Source organism: Pristiophorus japonicus, chromosome 8 (assembly GCF_044704955.1).
Source record: "Pristiophorus japonicus isolate sPriJap1 chromosome 8, sPriJap1.hap1, whole genome shotgun sequence".
In the NCBI taxonomy this organism is placed as follows: Eukaryota; Metazoa; Chordata; class Chondrichthyes; family Pristiophoridae; genus Pristiophorus; species Pristiophorus japonicus.
Genome location: NC_091984.1, coordinates 119,872,542 through 119,895,184, shown reverse-complemented (window position 1 = coordinate 119,895,184; position 22,643 = coordinate 119,872,542). Strand labels below are relative to the sequence as shown.

The 22,643-nt window shown below is 42.3% G+C and overlaps 1 protein-coding gene across 7 annotated transcripts in view; it reads right to left on the bottom strand.

Moving 5' to 3' along the window:
• prrc2c (proline-rich coiled-coil 2C) overlaps positions 1 to 22,643 on the bottom strand; it is a 99,179-nt gene that overhangs the window by 14,767 nt on the left and 61,769 nt on the right. For 5 of the 7 annotated variants that reach the window (XM_070887364.1, XM_070887369.1, XM_070887368.1 and 2 more), the window contains exons 17-24: positions 19,962 to 20,119; positions 19,112 to 19,266; positions 17,514 to 17,949; positions 15,917 to 16,002; positions 12,429 to 12,665; positions 10,167 to 10,409; positions 4,763 to 4,855; positions 4,121 to 4,222 (exon numbers count right to left, since the gene is read on the bottom strand). In XM_070887364.1, the coding sequence (XP_070743465.1) occupies positions 4,121 to 4,222; positions 4,763 to 4,855; positions 10,167 to 10,409; positions 12,429 to 12,665; positions 15,917 to 16,002; positions 17,514 to 17,949; positions 19,112 to 19,266; positions 19,962 to 20,119 (1,510 nt within the window). The remainder of the gene's footprint in view (positions 1 to 4,120; positions 4,223 to 4,762; positions 4,856 to 10,166; positions 10,410 to 12,428; positions 12,666 to 15,916; positions 16,003 to 17,513; positions 17,950 to 19,111; positions 19,267 to 19,961; positions 20,120 to 22,643) is intronic. The other 2 variants (XM_070887365.1, XM_070887367.1) reach the window with 2 other exon arrangements.

The window sequence follows — 22,643 nt, the reverse complement described above, 5'->3', positions numbered from 1 at the left end:
CTACCTCTGCACCATTTCTCTCAACTGTTCCACTGCGATGATACCAGATTGCTTGACTGACAGTCTTGGATGAATTGCAATTTCCTCCAGCTAAAGACGACGTCCGAAACCAGTCTTTAGCCTATGGCACAAACTCTGCACCCGTCCAACTGTCTCAGGCCAAACTGTTTGCAATCATGCCGTTCTATTCGATACAGAAGTGAGTTTCCGACACCATATCCTCTCCATCACAAAGACTGCCCACTTTCACTTCTGTAACACCTGCCTCAGCCCAAATACTACTGAAACATTCATGCATGCCTTTGTCCCCTCCAAACACGATTATTTCAATGCTCTCTTCCCATCTGCCACCTTCCCAAATTTCAACTCGCCCACAACTCTACTGCCTGTATCGCATCCTGCATCAAGTCCTACTTACCCATCACCCATGTCCTCATTAACCGCTGGTCTCCCAATGCTTCAAAATTAAAATTCTCAGCCTTGAGCTTAAATCCGATCATGGCCTCATCCCACTCTCTCTCTGTACCCTCCTTCAACCCTAAACCCCGCCCCCGAAATCAATTCCTCCGACGTTGGCATCTTGGTGTGGAATCTGTCAAAAATGTAAATGTCAAGAATTCCATAGTATCAACAATCCTGTAATATTATAGAACTACTATATTACACAAGAACATAATAGAAGCAGTAGGCCACCTGACACCTCGAGCTTGCCCTGTCATTTAATATTATGGACTCAGCTCCACTTTCCTGCCCACTTCCCATAACCCTTTAGTCCCTTATTGCTCAAAAATCTGTATCTCCGCCCGAAATATATTCAATAACCCAGCCTCCACAGCTCTTTGGGGCAGAGAATTCCATAGATTTACAACCCTCAAAAGAAATTCCTCCTCATTTCAGTTTTAAATGGGCGGCCCCTTATTCTGAGACTATGTCCCCTAGTTTTAGTTTCCCCGAGTGGAAATATCCTCTCTGCATCTACCTCATTATCTTATATGTTTCGATTAAGATCACCTCTCATTCTTCTGAACTCCAATGAGTATAGACCCAACCTACTCAACCTTTCATAAGTCAACCTCCTTATCTCTGGAATCAACCTAGTGAACCTTTTCTGAACAACCTTCAATGCAAGTATATCCTTCCTTAAATACAGAGACCAAAACTGTACACAGTACTCCAGGTGTGGCCTCACCAATACCTTGTACAGTTGTAGCAGGAAGTCTCTGCTTTTATACTCTATCCCCCTTGCAATAAAGGCCAACATTCCATTTGCCTTCCTGATTACTTGCTGTACCTGCAGACTCACAGGATAACTGTCTTTCTTGTTAAATATAAATGAGATGGATTTGGTTATATGGAGTACAATTCTGAAGTTTGCACACGATACAAAACCTAGCAACTTAGCAAATAGTGAACAGGATCGTAGCAGAGAATTTAGTGCGGGGAGTGTAAGCTGATGCACCATGGGGGGAACAACATGGAGCACCAGTATAATTTAACTGGTACTATTTTGAGGGAGTGCATAAGAACATAACAAGAAATAGAAACAGGAGTAGGCCATACAGCCCCTCGAGCCTGCTCCGCCATTCAATAAGATCATGGCTGATCTGATCATGGACTCAGCTCTACTTCCCTGCCCGCTCCCCATAACCCCTTATCCCCATATCACTCAAGAAACTGTCCATTTCTGTCTTAAATTTATTCAATATCCCAGCTTCCACAGCTCTCAGAGGCAGCAAACTCCACAGATTTACAACCCTCAAAGAAATTCCTCCTCGTCCGTTTTAAATGGGCGGTCCCTTATTCTAAGATCATGCCCTCTAGTTCTGGTCCCCATCAGTGGAAACATCCTCTCTGCATCCACCTTGTCAAGCCCCCTCAATCTTATACGTTTTAATAAGATCACCTTGCATTCTTCTGAATTACAACCTACTCAACCTTTCCTCATAAGTCAATCCCCTCATCCCCTGAATCAACCTAGTGAACCTTCTCTGAACTGCCTCCAAAGCAAGTATATCCTTTCGTAAATATGTAAACCAAAACTGCACGCAGTATTCCAGGCGTGGCCTCACCAATACCTTGTATAGCTGTAGCAAGACTTTCCTGCTTTTATACTCCATCCTCTTTGCAATAAAGGGGAAGATACCATTGGCCTTCCTGATCACTTGCTGTACCTGCTTACTATCCTTTTGCATTTCATGAACAAGTACCCCCAGGTCCCGCTGTACTGCGGTACTTTGCAATCTTTCTCCATTTAAATACTAAACTTGCTCTTTGATTTTTTTCTGCCAAAGTGCATGACTTCACACTTTCCAATATTATACTCCACCTGCCAAATTTTTGCCCACTAACTTAGCCCATGTCCTTTTGCAGATATTTTGCGTCGTCCTCACGCATTGCTTTTCCTCCCATCTTTGTATCGTCAGCAAACTTGGCTACGTTACACTCAGTCCTTTCTTCCAAGTCATTAATATAGATTGTAAATAGTTGGGGTCCTAGCACTGATCCCTGCGGCACCCCACAAGGGTGCATGAGCTGAGACCTGGGGGTGCATATTCACAAATCTTTGATAATGACAGGGCAAGTTGATAAGGCAGTTAAGAAAGCATATGGGATACTTGGCTTTGTAAACAGGAACATTGAATACAAAAACATGTCAGGCTAAACTGTTACAAATCACTGGTTAGGCCTCAGCTGGAGTAGTGTGTATAATTCTGAGCACCACACTTTAGGAAGGATGCCAAGGCTTGGACAGGGTACAGAGGATGTTTAAAGAAAGAGTTGCATTGATATAGTGCCTTTCACAACTTCAGGACGTCCCAAAGCGCTTTGCAGCCAATGAGGTCACTGTTGTAATGTGGGATAATACTAGGGTGGGGGCTTCAGTTATGTGGAGAAATTGGCAAAGCTGGGATTGTTCTCAGCAGAAAGGGTTGAGATCCAAGAGGTATTCAAAATTATGAGGGGTTTTGATAGAGCAAGTAGACAGAAACTGTTTCCTCTGGCAAGCGGGTTGGTAACCAGAGGTCATAGATTTGAAATAATTGGCAAGAAAACTAGAGGGGAAATGAGGAAAAATTTTTTCAGAGGGTTGTTGCTGCTGCTGAGATCTGGAATGCACTGATGGTGGAATCAGATTCCACAGGAACTTTCAAAAGACATTTGCTTGGAGAATGAATTTGCAAGATTATGGGGAAGAAGCTGGGTATGGGACTAAATTGGGCAGCTCTTTCAAAGAGCCGATACAGGCATGATGGGCCGAATGGGCCCCTTCTGTGTCGCAAGGTTCCATGATTCTATTATGAGCACCACATGTTGAATCACTGTGCAGCAATAAAAACAGTAATTCGAATGCTCAACTACAAGGCGGGATCAAATCAAGATAAATTAGATGTTCTCACCAAAGCTGTTCCACGTTAGTCAGACTAAACCTCGAGTACTGTTTTTATTCATTTGCTATACTTTTCTATTTTTATTTATTTCTCCTTCTGCAATTAGTGAAAAAGGAGAGTAATAATTAAATTTCATGTATATACTCTTTCCCTCTTCACATTTCACCCACTCTCATATCCCCTCCCATCAATCACACTGGAATTTTGTCAGGTCCCATCAGTCACTTTTCCAGCATGGAATCAGGAGGATCAATTCTCACCAACTGCAGTGATAGCAAGCCACTTAATGACATCTGGCATTCTTGAGAAAAAAAAATTCATAAGAGAACAAATTAAGCCAAATAGTGCACCTTATGGGGTAATTGTTGGAAGACAACACAGAAGCAAACTTACAAAGGACTTTATAGATGACTGTACAACACTTGCAGTAGCAGTTTAAATTAAAATAGCAGCTTGGATTACTCCTGGCCCTGAAGGTACACAAAGTTGCTTTGCTTTGGATAAAGTGCAGTTGCCATGTATCTTTGTTCTTCAGCCATAAAGCATACACCAGGTAAGTGGAAATATTAAGGGTAGCCACTATTATAGACTATGACAAGTTTAATGGACATGGGATATTCAGGTAAAGAGGCGATGGAAGGTAAAATGTAGGGTAAAACGATGTATAAAATGCATCACACTCAGCTCTCTCCCTGCACATCAAAATACCCCTAGAGGGATCAAGTACATACCTTGAGGGTGAAGTCGACAGTGGCGGGAGAGACTGGTGTCAGGCTGGAGCTCTGTTGTAGAGTCTCCCTCCTGGGGATGGGAAGGGTGTGGGGCAGGGGCACCTGAAATGCAGGCAACACACATCACACTCTCACTAGAAAAACTACAGCATCCAAAAATGTTCAGAAAAATCCTGAACTAATAATTACATTTAACATTAGTGCAAGTATTCACCTTTTTTTCCATTTACACAAGAGGATAGTGGTGGTACTAAACAAAGCAGGTTTCAGGATTAATTTCTTATAGCTATGAAAATCCTAGAGAACCATATATACTTTAAAGTTTCTGAAAAGTCCTTAGGGAGCAAGAAGATTTAAATTGCATTTAGGCTGCTTTAGTTCAAGATAAACAAAACTTAACTAAGTGAATATTTTAAATTATGTGCAAATACAAGCAGCCATTACCACACTGTGTATAAACATTTCTGGCATATATGGCCAATATATACTTAACCTGGCGACAATATTACCCAATGACACTTTCAAGCTTCAGTAATTTCAGCCCATTACTCAGACAATGTTGAACAGATCATGTTTGTGAAGTGGAACTGTACATCAAAACACACAAGACAATAAAAATGTACTCTATGTTGGCTTACTTACATTGCTGACCAGGGAATCCTCTATTTTGCTACTGCTAGTTGAAACAGAATCCGACAGTGATGAGGAAGGAGCTGTGTAATCAGCCATGGATTCCTAAAATTCAAAATGTGCATATACTCAATTAAAAAAAAATTGTGCTATATATTTCATATCACAACAAAGAAATACACAAAATACACCAATTACTGTTGGACTATTCAACAATTTTACATCAAATTACTCCCATTTCAGAATCAGAACAGCTTTTTTCACCAAGAGTTGGGGTGTCTAATTCACTCATCTTTGTGGGCTATATAACATGGAACTTCAGGGGCCACATATAAAGTTTAAATCAATGTTGCTATTAATTTGCATGCATTTCATGTTGCTGATACTAACAGATATCAGGTGAAAATATTTAAAATGTTTCCATAAATTAGGTTTCCAAACCTCGACGCATAACAATTAAATAGAACACAAGAAATACAGGCACGGTTAGGTGGGAGCTCCTGGGCTTTGAGGGACAGGTGGTTTACAATCTGCAGTCTGGACACCCCTGGGCCTGAACTATAACATAAATTAGTTTCGATCTACTAAAACCATTGAACAATTAACAGTTACACCTTAACCCCTCGCTCGCAATGATGATTATAAATAGTGGTTATGTTGAACCACCTCCCCTTGATATTCAACGGCATTACCATCGCCAAATCTCCCATCAACAACATCCTGGGGGTCACCATTGATCAGAAACTTAACTGGACCAGCCACATAAATACTGTGGTAACAAGAGCGGGTTAGAGGCTGGGTATTCTGCAGCGTGTCTCACCTCCTCACTCCCCAAAGCCTTTCCACCATCTACAAGTGAGGAGTGTGATGGAATACTCTCCACTTGCCTGGATGAGTACAGTTCCAACAACACAAGAAGCTCAATGCCATCCAGGACAAAGCAGCCTGCTTGATTGGCAACCCATCCACCACCTTCAACATTCACTCTCTCCACCACCAGCGCACCGTGGCTGCAGTATGTACTATCTACACGATGCACTGCAACAACTCGTCAAGGCTTCTCCGGCAGCACCTCCCAAACCCACAAACTCTACCACCTAGAAGAACAAGGGCAGCAGGCACATTGGAACCCCATCACCTGCAAGTTCCCCTCCTAAGTTACACATCATCCTGACTTGGAAATACATCGCTGTCCCTTCATCGTCACTGGGTCAAAATCCTGGAACTCGCTCCGTAACAGCAGAGCGAGGACCTTCACTACAAGGACTGCAGCGGTTCAAGGCGACGGCCCACCACGACCTTAGGGATGGGCAATAAATACTGGTCTTGGCAGCACGCCCCCATCCCAGAACAAATTTTTTAAAATGCTACAGGACTAGTAATCCAGATGCCTAGACTAATAATCCGGAGACGCATGTGCAAATCCCACCACGGCAGCTAGGGGATTTAAATTCTGTTAATTAAATAAATCTGCAATCAAAAAAAAGCTAGCATCAGTAATGGCGACCATGAAACTACCTAATTGTCATAAAAACCCAGCTGGTTCACCAACGTCCTTTAGGAAATCTGCCATCCTTACCCGATCTGGCCTGTGTGACTCCAGACCCATAGCAATGTGGTTGACTTTTAACTGCCTTCTGAAATGGGCGAGCAAACCGCTACAACAAAAAGTCAGTACTGAGGGAGTACCTGCACACCACGGACTGCAGCGGTTCAAGACAGCAGCTCACCACTATCTTAACAGCAATTGGAGATGGGCCATAAATGCTGGCCTTGCCAGTGAACGAATACATAAAAATCAGGTTGCAATAGTGAAATGTAACTAAGGGTTTGTTTATAGACAGGTTTAGAAGCTCGATCAACCTTTTGTGGCCAACTGCTTTTATAGTAAAATTGCAGTACAGTAAATACAGCAAAATCACAGTAAAAAAGACTGTTCCATTTCATTAACTATCTCAAAATGCACATTACAACATATATTGGAATTAAAAGTCTAAAACATAATTGCGAGCAAGAGGTTAAGATGCAATTTAATTGCTCAATGATACCCATAAGGGTAATTTTCAATCTTTGGTGAGGTAATTCATTTACATTCTCCTTTATATATTTTTACCTTCTTTCACATGTGGATTACCTTTTAGATACTTATAGATTGCAGTTGTAATCTACAAAAACACATCAGTTACCAATTTTTTGTAACTTCAGAATTTAAATTTTCTCAAAAATCAAACCCCATTTATGAAAATCAATCATGGTGTCAGCCATGGCTCAGTGGTAGCACTCTCGCCTGAGTTAGAAGGTTGTGGGATCAAGTCCCATTCCAGAGCACAAAATCTAGGCTGACACTCTGGTGCAGTACTGAGGACGTTATGCACTGTCAGTTACCATCATTCGGATGAGATGTTAAACCGAGGCCCCATCTGCGCTCAGGTGGATGTAAAAGATCCCATGGCACTATTTCGAAGCAGCGCAGGGGAGTTATCCATGGTGTCCTGGCCAATATTACAAAAACAAATTATCTGGTCATTATCACGTTGCTGTTTGTGGGAGCTTGCTAGAGCAAATTGGCTGCCGCATTTTCCACTTTGTGACTACACTTCAAAAAGTACTTCATTGGCTGTAAAGCACTTTGAGACATCCAGTGGTCATGAAAGGCGCTATATAAATGCAAGTCTCATTTTTATTTCAATAGAACTAGCAAATTAAAATTTTCCATAATGCAGAAGAGCTAGTGATTCATCCTGGGAGTAGAGATGGCACATTTGCAGTCAAACAAGACTTCAGACATCAGTGCTATTGCCTGTCCTTTGCATCATAACATTGGTTCCATCGGCTAGTTCCCAGCTCTCAAACTTCAGCGGACAAGCAAAATTTCTGAACAGACAATCCTAGCAGCGCTTGACAATATGCCAGCTGTCAACTACAAATCTAATTGACTTGAAAATGCATGATAAAATGGTTACCGCCCCCCCTCCCCTTTTTCTTACCAATTTTCTCCTCTTTCCTCCCCAAGGTGTTAAATCCTTGCTGATGTGTTATATTCTTTTATGACTGTTACCAGGCTATGTGATGAGGCGATATCACAGCAGAGCCTCATCATGTCCTGAAGTAATGTTCATATACACATGTCTCGAATAGCTTTCACTGGCTAGTTTTTCAGGGCAGCAACCCTGCTGGATATTCCCTTTCTTAATCCAAAGACTCTTAAGGCAAACTAACTAATGCAGCCCTACAAGTATCTCAAGTGGATATCAGCTAACTCAGTAGTATCCAGAGACCAAATCTGGGATTTTTCTAGTATGGCACAGGTACCACTGGATAAAAATCAGTGAGTCATCTGACAAACATCATAAAAAAATGTATGAAATTATTCTCTCTCCCATGCCAGAATCCACCAAGGGCAGATGAGAATCCCCAACTCCTACATCTCAGGAATTACACAGTAGTGAAAACACAACATTGTGTTCAAGGAACTGTGTTATTTCCCATTTTGGAATTCTATCACTAGCTAGTCTCAGATTGTCCAATCACTCAAAATACTTGATTTTTTTTGCAGAAATTTTAACTGATTAAAAACCTCGAGCATAGTGACCTAACATCAGCACATGCAAACATCTTCAGTCATTGACTACAGTACTGGTAATGCCTTTTATTCGCAACAGAATATTTGGACACATTATTCATGTGACATTTCAATTTAATGTGCAGTCAGCAACTTGTATTATTTTTGTTTTCTAATGTGAACTAATAAATTAAAGATTAATGAGGCACTGGATAAATGTACTGCATAACATGGCACAGACTCATACAGATCGTGAAGGTCCCAATCTGTGCAAAGTTAGACATTCAAATTGGGATGGCAGTGGGTATGCTACAATCAGAATCCCAGGGTAAAGAGGGAAAAGAGACTTAAAAAAAAATATCCGTTCCTGGGATGTGGGTGTCGCTGGCAAGGCCAACATTTATTGCCCATCCCTAATTACCCTCAAGATGGTGGTGGCGAGCCGCCTTCTTGAACCGCTGCAGTCTTTGTAGTGAAGGTACTCCCAGTGCTGTTAGGGAGGGAGTTCCAGGATTTTGACCTAACGACGATATATTTCCAAGTCAGGATGGTGTGTAACTTGGAGGGGAACTTGCAGGTGATGGCATTCCCATGCACTTGCTGCCCTTGTCCTACTAGGTGGTAGAGTTTGTGGGTTTGGGAGGTGCTGCCGCCAAAGCCACCTTGGCAAGTTGCTGTAGTGCATCTGGTAGATGGTACACACTGCGGCCACGTTACGCCAGTGCTGGAGGGAGTGAATGTTTAAGGTGGTGGATGGGGTGCCAATCAAGTGGGCTGCTTTGCCCTGGTTGATGTCGAGCTTCTTGAGTGTTGTTGGAGCTGCACTCATCCAGGCAAGTGGAGAGTATTCCATCACACTCCTGACTTGTGCCTTGCAGATGGTGGAAAGGCTTTGGGGAGCACTTCTCATTGTTAATCACTACCTAGTGACCTTGGCAACAAGTGAGCATGAACAAACTTCAGCCAAGGTCAGAAATAGGGTCCCTTCAGCAAATAACCCTCGCTGTCTGAGTTCAGATGAAAAATTGTACAAGAGATCTGCAGGTGCCTGTGGAACTATACTCCAGTATGTGATAAATCTAAATTCTACATTTGAGTGCGCAGAGGGAAAATGATTGAAAAAAACGAAAAGAAAATAATTGGATTAAAATAATCAATTTAATTGTCAGACCAAAATACTGCAAATATTGCAAGTTACAAGTTTTGGGCAAGTTTTCATGCAGTGCATTATCTGGCACTCATTACAAGCTTCAATTTCTATTTATGTAACATTTAGCAAAGATAAGCTGTTGCTCTTTAGCAATTCTGAGTTTTCATAGCAGTTAATTTAAATATATACAAATTTCCCTCAATTCGGCATAGATCGGTACACAAGTTTCACGTAATAAAAACAAGTGAGAAGCATTTCATCATTGTAATATTGGATGGCATTGGAGAACTTGGACAGATGACAAGCAGACTGAAAAAACTAAGAAATAAAGGTGCTTACTGCTCATCTAAATGAATTAGTTTAACAAATCAGCATTTGCTGGTGAGAATGGTAACCATGAATCTGACATACAATGTGCATGCAAATCTGTATGTCTAGAAAAACCTCATGATTTTACTGAATTAGTAGATAAATGTCTACAGAAATGAAGGGGAGAAAATGCTGGCTTATAAATGTAAAAATAAGTGACATCCTGCCGTGAGCCTATAAAGTCAGCTCCATTAATAGGCAGGATTTTCTGTAGTATAAAATGAAACTTATTTAGGCACACATGGATAACAGTTGTATTTTTAGTTAGATATCAAAGTAAGGCACATTATTAATGATGATCAGTCATCACAAGCAATTTGTTTTGTTGATATTACCTTTGAATTTTCTTCAAATTCTGGTGTTGGCACAGAGATCATAGTCTTTACCTCAGTGCTCAGTTCAGTCACCACCGTAGGCTCCTGTGTTACTACAGGCTCTGGGCTCTCAACTGGAGGTTCATCTTTTTCTTCTGTTTCAGTCTCCTGTACGTCTTTGGCCTTCCTATTTTTCATCGACCGCTCCTTACCAATGGGACCAGGTTTATGTTCTTTGTTCTCCACTGGGCTCAAGTCTGGAATCTAGGAATAGGATACAGAATCAGGAATGGCAAATCCACACAGCTGCAAATACGACTGGCCTGTAAAGTCACCAAGTCATAAATGTAAGCTTCAACTTGCTGAATAAATGACGTACTGTAAACGCAAGTTCTTTTTTCCCCATAATGTTCCAGCAAGTTCAGTGACCAGCACTAGGGATTGAGTGTTAAATTTCTGACATGTGAATATTGCAAATCCTAATCAAACAGTTATATTCAAGTCTGGGTATGCACAGTTGTTTGGCCACCTATTGGATAACATGATTCCACTGAATTTGTACAGTTTGGTGGTGGTGGTAAACCTGTAAATTAATCTTCTGCAGCCCAATCTCATGATTATCATATTGTCGCCAGAAACCAAACTATTGACCGCACAAAATATGCTTATTGACCCAGAATTTGCTGGACTGGTGCATCACATGGCTTGCTGTGTTAATCAGACTTTTTCCGCTCACTCTTCAGCTTGAAAAAATACGTACTGCAAATTGATGGATGGGTGAGCTAATAATGGAGCAACTAAGATCTTGGCGAATGGCGGGACCAACAATCTATCTCCTTAACCAGGACCCCAAACACGCCTTCCAGGTGAAACAGTGATTTACTTGTACTTCTTTCAATTTAGTACAGGCTGAACCTTTCTTATTCAAGACTCCCTTATCCAGCACCATCCCTTGTCCAGCACCATTTCCGGCAGGGGGTCGGGTTTGTGTGTGAAAGCGGCAGGAGCTGCTGCAGCGTCGAATGTGGGATGGCTGGTGATCCGGAGAATCATTGCCGGTCAACCCCCTCCCTCACCGACCCCCCAACACCTGAGAGGGAGAGGGAGAGACTCATTGAGCTGCACCAGTAGGCCCGACCTGGGTGGAAGTAGCCAGGTCTCTTGGTGCAGGGTCGGGGCCCAGAGGAGATAGACCCGGCAGCGGGGAAGAGAGAAGATGGGCCCAGCAGCAGGAAGAGGAAGCAGGTCCGAGGACACAGCGTGGGTGTTGTTGGTGCCACAGGTCAGCAGTACCCGGTTAGTCTGGAAAAGGGGGGGGGAACCTCCTGTTGTTCGGCAAAATCCCTTATTTGGCACAGGCCAAGTCCCGAGGGTGCCGGATAAGGGAGGTTCAACCTGTATACTGTATTCGCTGCTCAAGATGCAGTCTCCTCTACATTGGGAAGATCAAACGCAGATTGGGTGATCGCAGTCCGCATAAGTGACCGAACTTCCGGTCACCTGTCATTTTAATTCTCCACCCCACGCTGACCCCTGCCTCCTACACTGTTTCAATGAAGCTCGAGGAACAGCACCTCATCTTTCTATTAGGCACTTTATAGCCTTCTAGACTCGACATTTAATTCAACAATTTCAGATCATAACCCTCTGCCCCCATTTTTTCGGATGGCAGTTGTTGCTGATGATTCGGATATTCCCACTTACACCTCCTCTAGATCCATCATTTGTTTCTTTACTTGTCCCATTACTCCTTTCGCCTTGCACCCCGATTCCTTTTACCACGTAATCTCTCCTGCCTTCTACCTGCACTCGTTTAAAATCGATTACATCTCTTTCCAGTTCTGTCGAAAGGTCATCGACCTGAAACCTTAATTCTTTCTCTCCACAGATGCCACCTGACCTGCTGAGTATTACCAGCATTTTCAGTGAAGGACTGAGACTCCAGTTTAAACTATTCCTTTTCAGGGACTGAGAGGTTGAGTGACCCAGCAGGAACATAAATCTCTGCATTACTTATGCTGTTAAGTAGCAGCACCACCTTTCTGCGGCGAGTTTAATTGGTAATTAACGTGCAAATGCAGCAATCTCTTAAAATTCACAGGGGGGGATGGTTTTGTGAGCTCCTGTTTTCGCTAAAGGCGGAATGAAGCAAATCGTGCAATTCACAATTTACGGGGCATCTCCTCTTCGCCACAAATTGCTGGACAATTTACACACTTAAAAACAGTGTGTGCATTCAACTCGCCATTACTTTCCCAGTAAGTTATGGTGAAAGTGGTTTACCTTTTGAGCTTTGATTGGACCTGCACGAGGCTGTTTCTGTCGCTGTTCTTTTGGCTCTGGCAACTTATTCTCAGCAGCCTTTTCTGTTAGATTCACTTCACTCTCTGTTGCAGCGGTAGCAGTGGCTGTGGTTGTAGCTGTTGTGGTGCTGCTGGAGGTGGTGCTACTTTTTGGTGCAACCAACTGACCCGACTCAACTCCAAGCTCAAGTCCACCCTCCTGACTAGAACCCGATCCCTAAAAAAAAAAGGGAACACATTGTTTATGCAATTATATTAAACTGTATTAATCAGCAATTCCCGATAAGGATTCTGAATCACAATGAATATTAATGAATCACACAACACATTATGAGCTGCAGTCATTTCAATGATCTGAATTTACATTTACGGCATAAGTCCTTAAAGACCAAGGGCTAGAGTTTGCTCAAATCGCCCATTTACCACCCAGAAATACAAGTTTCGTCGAGAAAAAAACTGGCCAGTTATCGCCTGGCGGTAAATTCCAAAGTCATTACCACCTGACGATATTTGATACTGTCCGCCCAAAATGGAAGTTGTCATTAAGATCAGTTTCCCACCGGACCTTAATACTGCCCTGAAAAGACAGGTCTTACTGGATCGTAAGTGGGCGGTATGGACACATCAGACCATTCTCCACAGTTTGATGTATTTTTAAATGGATTCTAATAATTTCTAGTATTAGGCAATAATATCAATGGTCTAATAAGGGCTTATTTACTCCTTTAGTCTCACCCCCCCCCACCCACACAGCGATCTCTCTCGCCCCCCCTCCCTCTCCTCTGATCCTCTCATCTCTCACCCCCCCTCCCTCTCCTCTGATCCTCTCTCTCCCCCTCTCTCTCCCCCTCTCTCTCTCTCCCCCTCTCTCTCTCTCCCCCTCTCTCTCTCTCCCCCTCTCTCTCTCTCCCCCTCTCTCTCTCTCCCCCTCATCTCTCTCCCCCTCATCTCTCTCTTCCCCTTCCCCCTCCCGATCGATCTCTCTCTCTCGTTTATTTTCTCTAACGTGAGGCTCACTCAGTCCACCGATCGATCTCTCTCCTTCTCTCCTGTTTATTTTCTCTAACATGAGGATCACTCAGTCCAACCTGGGAGCAGAAATAATTTGAGAGTCAAAATAAATTAAATTAAAGTAGATTGGCTTTGCTAACTTTGTAACCTTTGGCTGAGTGCAAACAAATGCAAGAAACATGCACCGATATTTTGAAACACAACTCTTTGGCACCAGAGGAAACAAGTCTAGTTAATGTTTCTAACAGCATATTCTAGGATACTTGCTGGTATTTTCGCAACACAACCAAGAAAGGACAGTGATTTTTAGCAGGTACAATATTTACCCGTGTATTATGAAATGACCCATACCAGATTGAGAATGTTATTCATATTATAAGAAATGGTGCAATTCGGAAACTTTTTTTTTGGTCCCTTTAAAGGTTTATGATTTCAGTGCTGGAGAATGGAATGTTTTCCCACTTTAACACCAAGCTCCTCCTCATCATCATCATCATAGGCAGTCCCTCGAATCGAGGATGACTTGCTTCCACATCAAAAAGTTCACAGGTGTTTCAATGAAGGACCTAAAATTCCAGGTCCCAAACTACATGTTGAAGGGTGCAAGATGCCTGTTGGTGGATTTTTTTAAAAAAATCGCGTGGTGACCATTGCAGCCCAGCCACCACACGGGCCTGACAGAGCTAGGTCTTAGTCCAGTAGCAAGGATTAACCAAGACGACTGAAGACCAGCTCTGCTGCACGGACCTAGTGCGCACACATATCGTAGTATGAGCTGGCCCGTGCTGCCCCTGGGCCCCGATCACGTCCCTCTACAATCTTGCCGCTTCTTCACCCTGAACTCACCGCTCCTGCTGTATCTGCCTGCACTCCAATCAGCGACCTGGAGCGGAAGGACAGCGTGACAGCCTAGCCCAGCAGGCTGAGCGCCCCCCGGCCTGCAAGCACCATCGGAGCGGAGCGGAAGGAGCAGCGTGGCAGCATACCACTCCAGCACCAAGCATTCAAAGGTTGAATAACGTCGTAAAACAGTGTCCCAATATCTTAGTCCAGTGATAACATAACTACATCTTTGAGTGTGGTACGGAATATTACAGGCCAGCAAGGTACCAGCATTAATCCCTTCAATTTCTGATTGCTATCTGTAATCACTTCTCAAAAGATTGCATGGGGTGGAGAGCCAGGCTTATGTGCCTCAAATAACTTGCCTACAGCAACTATATGGTACCATGATCTGGCGATGCAACAATGGAACCACCTTGTGACCTGAACTAGATATATGTGTCTTTTGCACGTGCTTCTCTCCAATCTCCGACAGTGGATCAAGTGGACACTACACATGAGGAGGTTCGGTTCAAATTATTAAGCCGAATGTGTAGAGCAGTAAGTTATCAGATTCATTTAGTCCCATCAGTATAACAATAATAATGAACACATTACACCACTTCAGTGGGTCATTGTGCTTGACTTAAGCAGACCAATTCTTCTGTATGACTTATTTAGCCTACCTTTGCTGGGCATTTCTGCCCCAGCAGCTTTGCTGCTGCAAAAGCTTGACTACTTATTAGATGTCTGACATTCTGCTTAATTCCTGCCTGTTCAGTCAGAAAGAGATCAAAAATCTTCCAATAAAATTGGCGTAAGCGGTTTATCAATTGGAGAGATAAGCTATAGAATTGCTTATTTACAGCCTGAGGAAACAACAAAGCCAGCACCTCAACCACCTGTCACACTCATTTTAATTCGCAGTAATACACTATGCTTTTAAAACACATTTAAATAACTTAATCCCACAAATTCTTTTCGTAGAAAAATAAGATTAAAAAAAAAATCACAAACTGCAACAGCTCTCTTGCTGAACATTAACAAGCAGAGCAAATTTTCAGAATCAAGGAAGAATTCAGGTGTTTTGAAGAACTCACCTCAACCATGATGACAATTGACACAAACCTCTTTTACTCCACTTTACCACTTTGAAATCACGACATAGCTCTTGCAGGAGAATAAAATCTGGCAAATCTATATTCATGGAGGGGCTTATACTGCAACTTTAGGGGATCCCAATCACACCTTGTTGACAAGTGGTGCAAGATCCCTGGGTAAGCAGCTTCGCATTGTGTGTTCGGCATAGCATGAAATATAACTCCAATACAGTGTTAAATGCTCGAGTAAGGATTTGGGGATATCTAGAGGTGATTTAAATGTTTGAGTACAGATATTCTTTTATCCGTGTTAAACATATAAATTTTAACTAGCGAGAAGAGCTCTGTTCATGAGTGCAACCATAAGAACATAAGACATTGCAAGCTTCTAGGCAGGTGGACTGCAGTTTGAACCAGGCAGTAAAAATGAGATGCTGTTCATCTAGAAATGATGCAACTCAACCAGTCTGAGGCTGGTAGCTGCAATCTAAATGCACCAAAAAAATCGTATTCATTACTCTGCAAATATTCTTACCTCAGGTGTTGGGGAAGATCCAAATGAAGTCAGGGGCTTATTCCATGCACTGACAGATGGAGGCTGTGGAGGACTAATGGGTCTCACTGCAAAAGAAAAGCAGAATTGCAGTAACTTTTCTTTATATTCCATACAGTTTCTCATTTTTCTAAGAACAGCTTCTTTCACAATTTTCCTTCCTTCAGCTGGAAATGCTTAACAGACTTCATCGTTGCAATTGGTTTTGCCCTCAAGTTGCAGTATCCATTCCAGAGCATGATACTCAGTGTAGCAGTCTAGCTAACAGTTGTTAGAAAATTCTCCAATTGTGACAAGTCAAGCTCAACTGATGGAAAATCCTTGGGATACAAACCCAAATGTTGTGATTGGAGGAATCACCTGCATTACCAGAGCTATTGGGATTCCACTACTTTGATCATATATTCAAAAGTAACAGAAATTCTAATTTTTGAACTAATTTCTAGCATTATCTATCATTAACTATTAGCAGAAGCATCGCCATCTCATATTTTCATAGAAATAACATTTGCTTAAAAGAAAAGCATGTGGGAGATGTGATGCAAGTTGGGTGCAGAAGAAGTTCTTGGAAGTGGCTGGCAGATGAACTTCTTTTACAGCCAGGTCATCATATGGGATAACTAATGACATTGCATAAATACATTTACATAAAGCATGATTATGCATTGGTAAATGCAAAAGCCAAAAGAAGTGCATCTGCTTAGGTTAGACAGATGCAGGGAGGATATTTTCTCTGGCTGAGGAGTCTAGAACCAGGGGTCACAGTCTCAGAATAAGAGGTCGGCCATTTAGGACTGAGATGAGAAGAAACTTCGCTAGAATTCTCTACCCCAGAGGGCTGTGGAGGCTGAGTCTTTGAGTATATTCAAGATAGAGATTGATAGATTTTTGGATAAGGGAATCAAGGGATATGGGGATAGTGCAGGAAAGTGGAGCTAAGGTAGATCAGCCATAATCTCATTGAATAGTGGAGCAGGCTTGAGGGGCCAAATGGCCTACTCCTGCTCCTAATTCTTAAGTTCTATGAAGCACCATCAAGTTGTGGCTTAAAGGCACGTCAGTCCACACCTGACCATGCCAAGACAGGTTTTCATCTGAGGAAGCCAGTCAGGACATAAAGTCTAGGCCACCATCCATTACCACGCTCATCAACTTGTCCACTGAGAACTTTTTATAAAATAAGTTGGGAAAAACTATTTCCACTGGGTCAGTGAGTCAGTAACTAGAAGGCATAAAATTTATGACCACCATGAAAAGAACAAAGGGCAAGGTTAGAAGACATTCTTTTGTGCAGAGGGTTGTCAGCGCATGGAATGCTCTACCTGAAATAGTGGAAGCATAACCCATAATCGCTTTTAAAAAGGTAAGTGAATCAATATTTGAAAAATAAAAAAAATAGGATATTTAGAAAGAGCAAGGGAATGAGGATTGCATCAATAGCTCTTTGAGAAAGTCAGCACAGGTGCAGTGGACTGAATTGCCTCCTGTGATTCTAAGTGGCACATGCCAAAAGGAGAACCGAATAAAGAATAAAACAAAATAATGAAAGGTTTAAAAAAAAAACACAGCTCATACTAACATTTTGTGGAGATATCCGAAGGGACAGCAGGTGAACTCATCTTGTTGTCCCACAGCTCTGCTTCCAACGTACTGTGTGTCTGTGAAGGGGCCATGGCCTTGTCCGTAACTGAACACTCTGCGTTACTTCCTGAAACACAGCTTCCTCCCTGCATCTTGGATTGTTCGGGAACTGGTATCGGAGTTTCAGCTGAAGATTCTGTTGGGACTGAAACTGGATCTTGAGCTGGAACTGCAGCAGGTGTTGGATCTTGAGCTGGAATTGTAGCTGAAGCCTGAGCAACAGCCTGTTGCTGGGGCTGAACTGGTGACGGGACTGAAGTTGGAGTCTGCGCCTGAGCTTGTTGGGCTGCCTGTTGCTGCTTCTTTGCAAATCGTGGAGGCAGTTTAGAATTCTGGCCTCTCCCCTTCTCATTCACATTCTTTTTGCTCCAGTTCTGCAAGAATGCACAAATGCATTATGAGTAACATTTATCAACATGCATACCTGTAAAAATTTGATGACACTGCATACAAGCCATCAAAACATCAACATGGAGGTGAGACACTATTCCATCAGTGCACAGAATTCTTAATTTTGTCGCAAAACTATATATTAAGACAGAACTAATCCAAATCAATGCTTCAGAGCTATAATTGAGCATGCACAATTTTTGATTTGAGATTCTATGCAAGACGCTGGGCCGCTCAAGTTTCTATGTCGCATGCTGAATAGCTATGCACAGAATTTTGATTTTTGTTTTTGTTTTACTGATGCATTACCTCACTAAAAAGGTTTTTTTTTTAAGCAGTTGTCGTTTCTATATTACATTTCATTATGATTCACCACTGAACGCTGCAAAATCCAATAAACTAGTCTACAGCCATCATAGGCAGTCCCTCGGGATCGAGGAAGACTTGCTTCCACTCCTGAAGTGAACTCTTTGGTGGCTGAACAATTCAATACGAGAGCCACAGACTCTGTCACAGGTGGGACAGATTGTCGTTGAGGGAAGGGGTGGGTGGGACTAGTTTGCTGCATGCTCTTTCCACTGTCTGCGCTCGATTTCTGCATGCTCACAGCGTTGAAACTATAGCATTGTTGATACCAATGCATCACAGCAGGGCATTAATCTGAAATGCAATTTATTAAGACTCAAGCAGCAAGTGCAGCAACTAATGTAGATCCTTTAATAAAAAGTAAATATTCTAACTATTGTACCGACGTGTGTGGATTGAGCTGTTTTGTTCAGAAAACTACAATTTTTGAAGTAACTGAGGCACACTGCTGCAAAGTTGGCAGTGGATAAATTTAAGAAAGCACTTTCATTTGTTAACTTAGAAATATTACATTTTCATTATATGGTTTTGATGGGGAAAATTATAATTTAAATAGAATGCTTGCCATGTAAAATTTCAAAGCATTTTGAATGGAAGAATGGGGTACTTAACACTTGATAAAACTACTCTGAAATATACAATTGGAAAATATACAGGAATGAACATTTCCAGTGAATTTCATAATGCCTGCATATCAATGAGACTATATAGTTCCTCCCTATGTATTCAAATAACCAAATACACTGCATACCAAAGCTGCATACTAATTTAATCAGTCACCTGTACAACTTGCTCCTCCTTTTTTCTGCGTTCCTCATCCTGTAAACGTTTCTGTTGTTTTTTTGACACAACTTCAGTGAACCCATCATCAGTTGTGTTGCACTGCGAGTCTTCAACTGTTGTCACCTCTGGGTGATCATCAATAATCACCACACCTACAATGACAAAGTGAATTGGCAACATTAATCATGATTTGCAACTGCAACAGATATTACTCTCCAGTGATAAGCTCACCAACATTGAGGGGCAAGAATTTGCTGTGCAAACAGGAGAGAAAATATGGTGAAGACGACAAAACATTTTACATAAGAGCAGGAGAGATATCTTTTTGCACTGAAAATTAGAGGGAATCCAACCCACATGATGAAGTAATGAAACTACAGGCAGGGAAAAACTGAGTAACCGGTTAGGCCTCCACTTCACTCTAAACCAGCCACAGACAGTTGCCCAGGTTTAACTTTTCTCCATAGGGAGGAATCATCTCGGGGAAATCAGTGGCCTTTAAAGTGACACTCCTCCGTGGTGGCACAGCCGACTAAAAATTCAGCAATTTAAGAGATCGTAAACCCACATATCTACTACTATGACATCAAACGATTTAGAACTTTGCTTCCTACTTCGGGTATTTGATAGCAGTCATCTCTAAAGGACAATAAAAGGCAACTCACATTATCCGAGAGAGGATTCAAGAGTCCTTCACTTGAGTAATAAGCCCATGACAATGAAAAGAATTATTAAACTTAAAACTATTATATGTATTTAGGAGGTTGTTCATAAATAACGAGCAATTAAATTAGAATGGAGTTTATTTTCAGTTGCGACATTAATCCATGAATGAAGTAGTACTCACTAGCATAGTTATTCAGGTCGAACTGCGACAGTGCATCAGGCTTCTCTTTAGGTTTCTTTGCTGATTTGGACTCCTCTCTTTTCTTGGCAGCTGCATCTTTAGACTTTGGAGCTGTGGCCGTGTTGCTACTTTCCCCTGGGTGGTGAGCCACATTACTGCTGGTGGGATCAATACCAATCATTGCTGTTCTCTCTTCAAAAAGCCTACATCACACAAACCATACGAACACAAGAAACTATCCACTATCCCCTAAAGAGAAGACAGTCTATTACCACCCCACCCCCAGGTAAAACTACATGGAAAAAATCAATCAAGAAAAATACATTGGGTACACAAACAATTCTAATTAAGCTGAAGATGTACCAATTAATTCTGCAAATCTATTACACCCTCCTCCTACTTTACAAGTTCCATCATTCAAAGTTAAATACTGATTATCAAAACACATTTCTTAAATTACCATTTCTGATTCTTAAAAGTTACATATTTAAAAAAATACAAAAACTCCATGTTCCAAAATAAAGGTGCTGTTTGCATTTCTTCTTCCCCAGCAAACAACCCAAGCATTTTTTTCTGTGAATTTTTTAAAAACTAAACAAAATGATGTTAGTGATAAGAAATACAATAAAAAGGTGGGCATGATTGACCCACAGGAGATAAATAATTGAAACACATTGAAGCTTTCTTTCTGAATAAATACTACCAGCTGCCACTTACTTCTATCTTGCATTCATGGACCTCATCTCAAAAGCTTGATTACAAGCTCACCTGGTAAGTACCAAGAACTTAAGTAAAATTTCCCATAAAAATAAAAGGAGCCACATGAACACATTAAAGTCACACTGGACACATTAATTGAAGCACACTTGTGACTGCTGCTCCTACATCTGGTTGAGTATTTACTGGACACATATATATCTAACACTATTCCAACGTGTTTTTAAAAAAAATAAAAGTGGAATTTTGAGTTCATGAGGGGTATCTGCTGAAGAATTGAGCACTTCATTTGGTCACTAGGTGCCAGCATAAACACTCCCGAGTGACACTCAGTAAGATAAACAGAGTAAAGCTCCTTCTACTCCACTCCAATATCTTTATCCTAGCCTAAGAATGCCATTACTGCACATTACCTCTGCCAATCTTGCTGCTGAAACACTGTCACATCCAGACTCCCCACTATTCCAATGCTCTCTCCTTGGCTGTCCTCCCATTCTCCACCCTCAGTAAACTTAAGCTCATTGAAAACTCTGCTGCCTGTATCCTAGTGCACACAATAGGCCATTCATCAAACCCTGTCCTCGTCATACATTAGCTCCTTGATACCCAATACCGTACATTTATAAATTCAAATCCTCATCTTCATGGCCTTGCGCCTCCCCATCTCTCTCTCCAGCTGTAAATCCCACACCGAACTCTTATACATCCTCCCTCTCCCTTCACCCCACCATTTGCAGCTACCTAGGCTCCACACTATGGAATTCCCTCCCTAAACCCCACAACCTCTATCTCTCTCCTCCTTAAAACACACCTCCTTGATCAAGATTTTGTCAGCCGAATATCCCCTTTGGCTTGGTACTCATTTTTTGATAATGCCTCAAACACTACTACTACCATGACCTCCCCTGCCACACCACCACTACACCAACAACTTTCATTTATATAGCACCCAACATAGTAAAACATCCCAAGGAGCAGTACCAAACAAAATTTGACATCGGGCCACAGGAGGAGAATTTAGGGCAGGCTTGATCAAAGAGGTAGGTAGTCTCATCGCTGAGAGCATGCAGAAATCAAGCACAGGCAGCGGAAAGAGCGTGTGGCAAACCTGTCCCACCCACCCTTTCCCTCAACAACTATCTGTCCCACCTGTGACAGGGACTTTGGTTCTTGCGTTCAGCCACCTAAGACCTCATTTTTAAAGAGTGGAAGCAAGTCTTCCTTGATTCCGAGGGACTGCCTATGGTGATGGAGGGTTTGGGGAGTATCTTAAAGGTGGACAGAGAGGTACAGAGGCAGAGTGGTTTAGGAAGAGAATTCCAGAGCTTAAGGCCTTGGCAGATGAAGGCATGGCTGCCAATGGCAGAGCGATTAAAATTGGAAATGCTCAAGAGCCCAGAACTGGAAGAGTGCAAATACCTTGGAGGATTGCAGGGCTGGAGGAGATGAGTGAGATAAGGCAAGGGCAAGGACATGGAGGAATTTGAAAACAAGGCGAGCATTCTAAAATCAAGGTGTTGCTTAATGGGGAGCCAATGTAGGTCAGCGAGCACAGACAGCAGTTTTGGATGACCTCAGGTTTACTGAGGGTAGAGTGTGTGTTGGAATAGAGCTAACAATGGTGTAGATGAGGGTTTCACCAGATGAGCTCATGGAGGGGCAGAGTCGGACAATGTTATGGAGGTGGAAATAGGCAGTCGTAGTGACAGCATGGATATGTGGTGGGAAGCTCCTCTCCGGGTCAAATATGACAGCAAGGTTGCCAACTGTCTGCTTTTTCTCCACAGATGCTGCCTGACCTGCTGAGACTTCCAGCATTTTCTGTTTTTATTCCGGATTCCAGCATTCGCAGTATTTTGCTTTTGTATCAACCGTCGTCTGGTTCAGCCTCGGGCAGTTGCCAGGGAGAGGGATGGAGTCGGTAGCTAGGGAACGGAATTTGCAGCGAGGACCAAAGGCAATGAT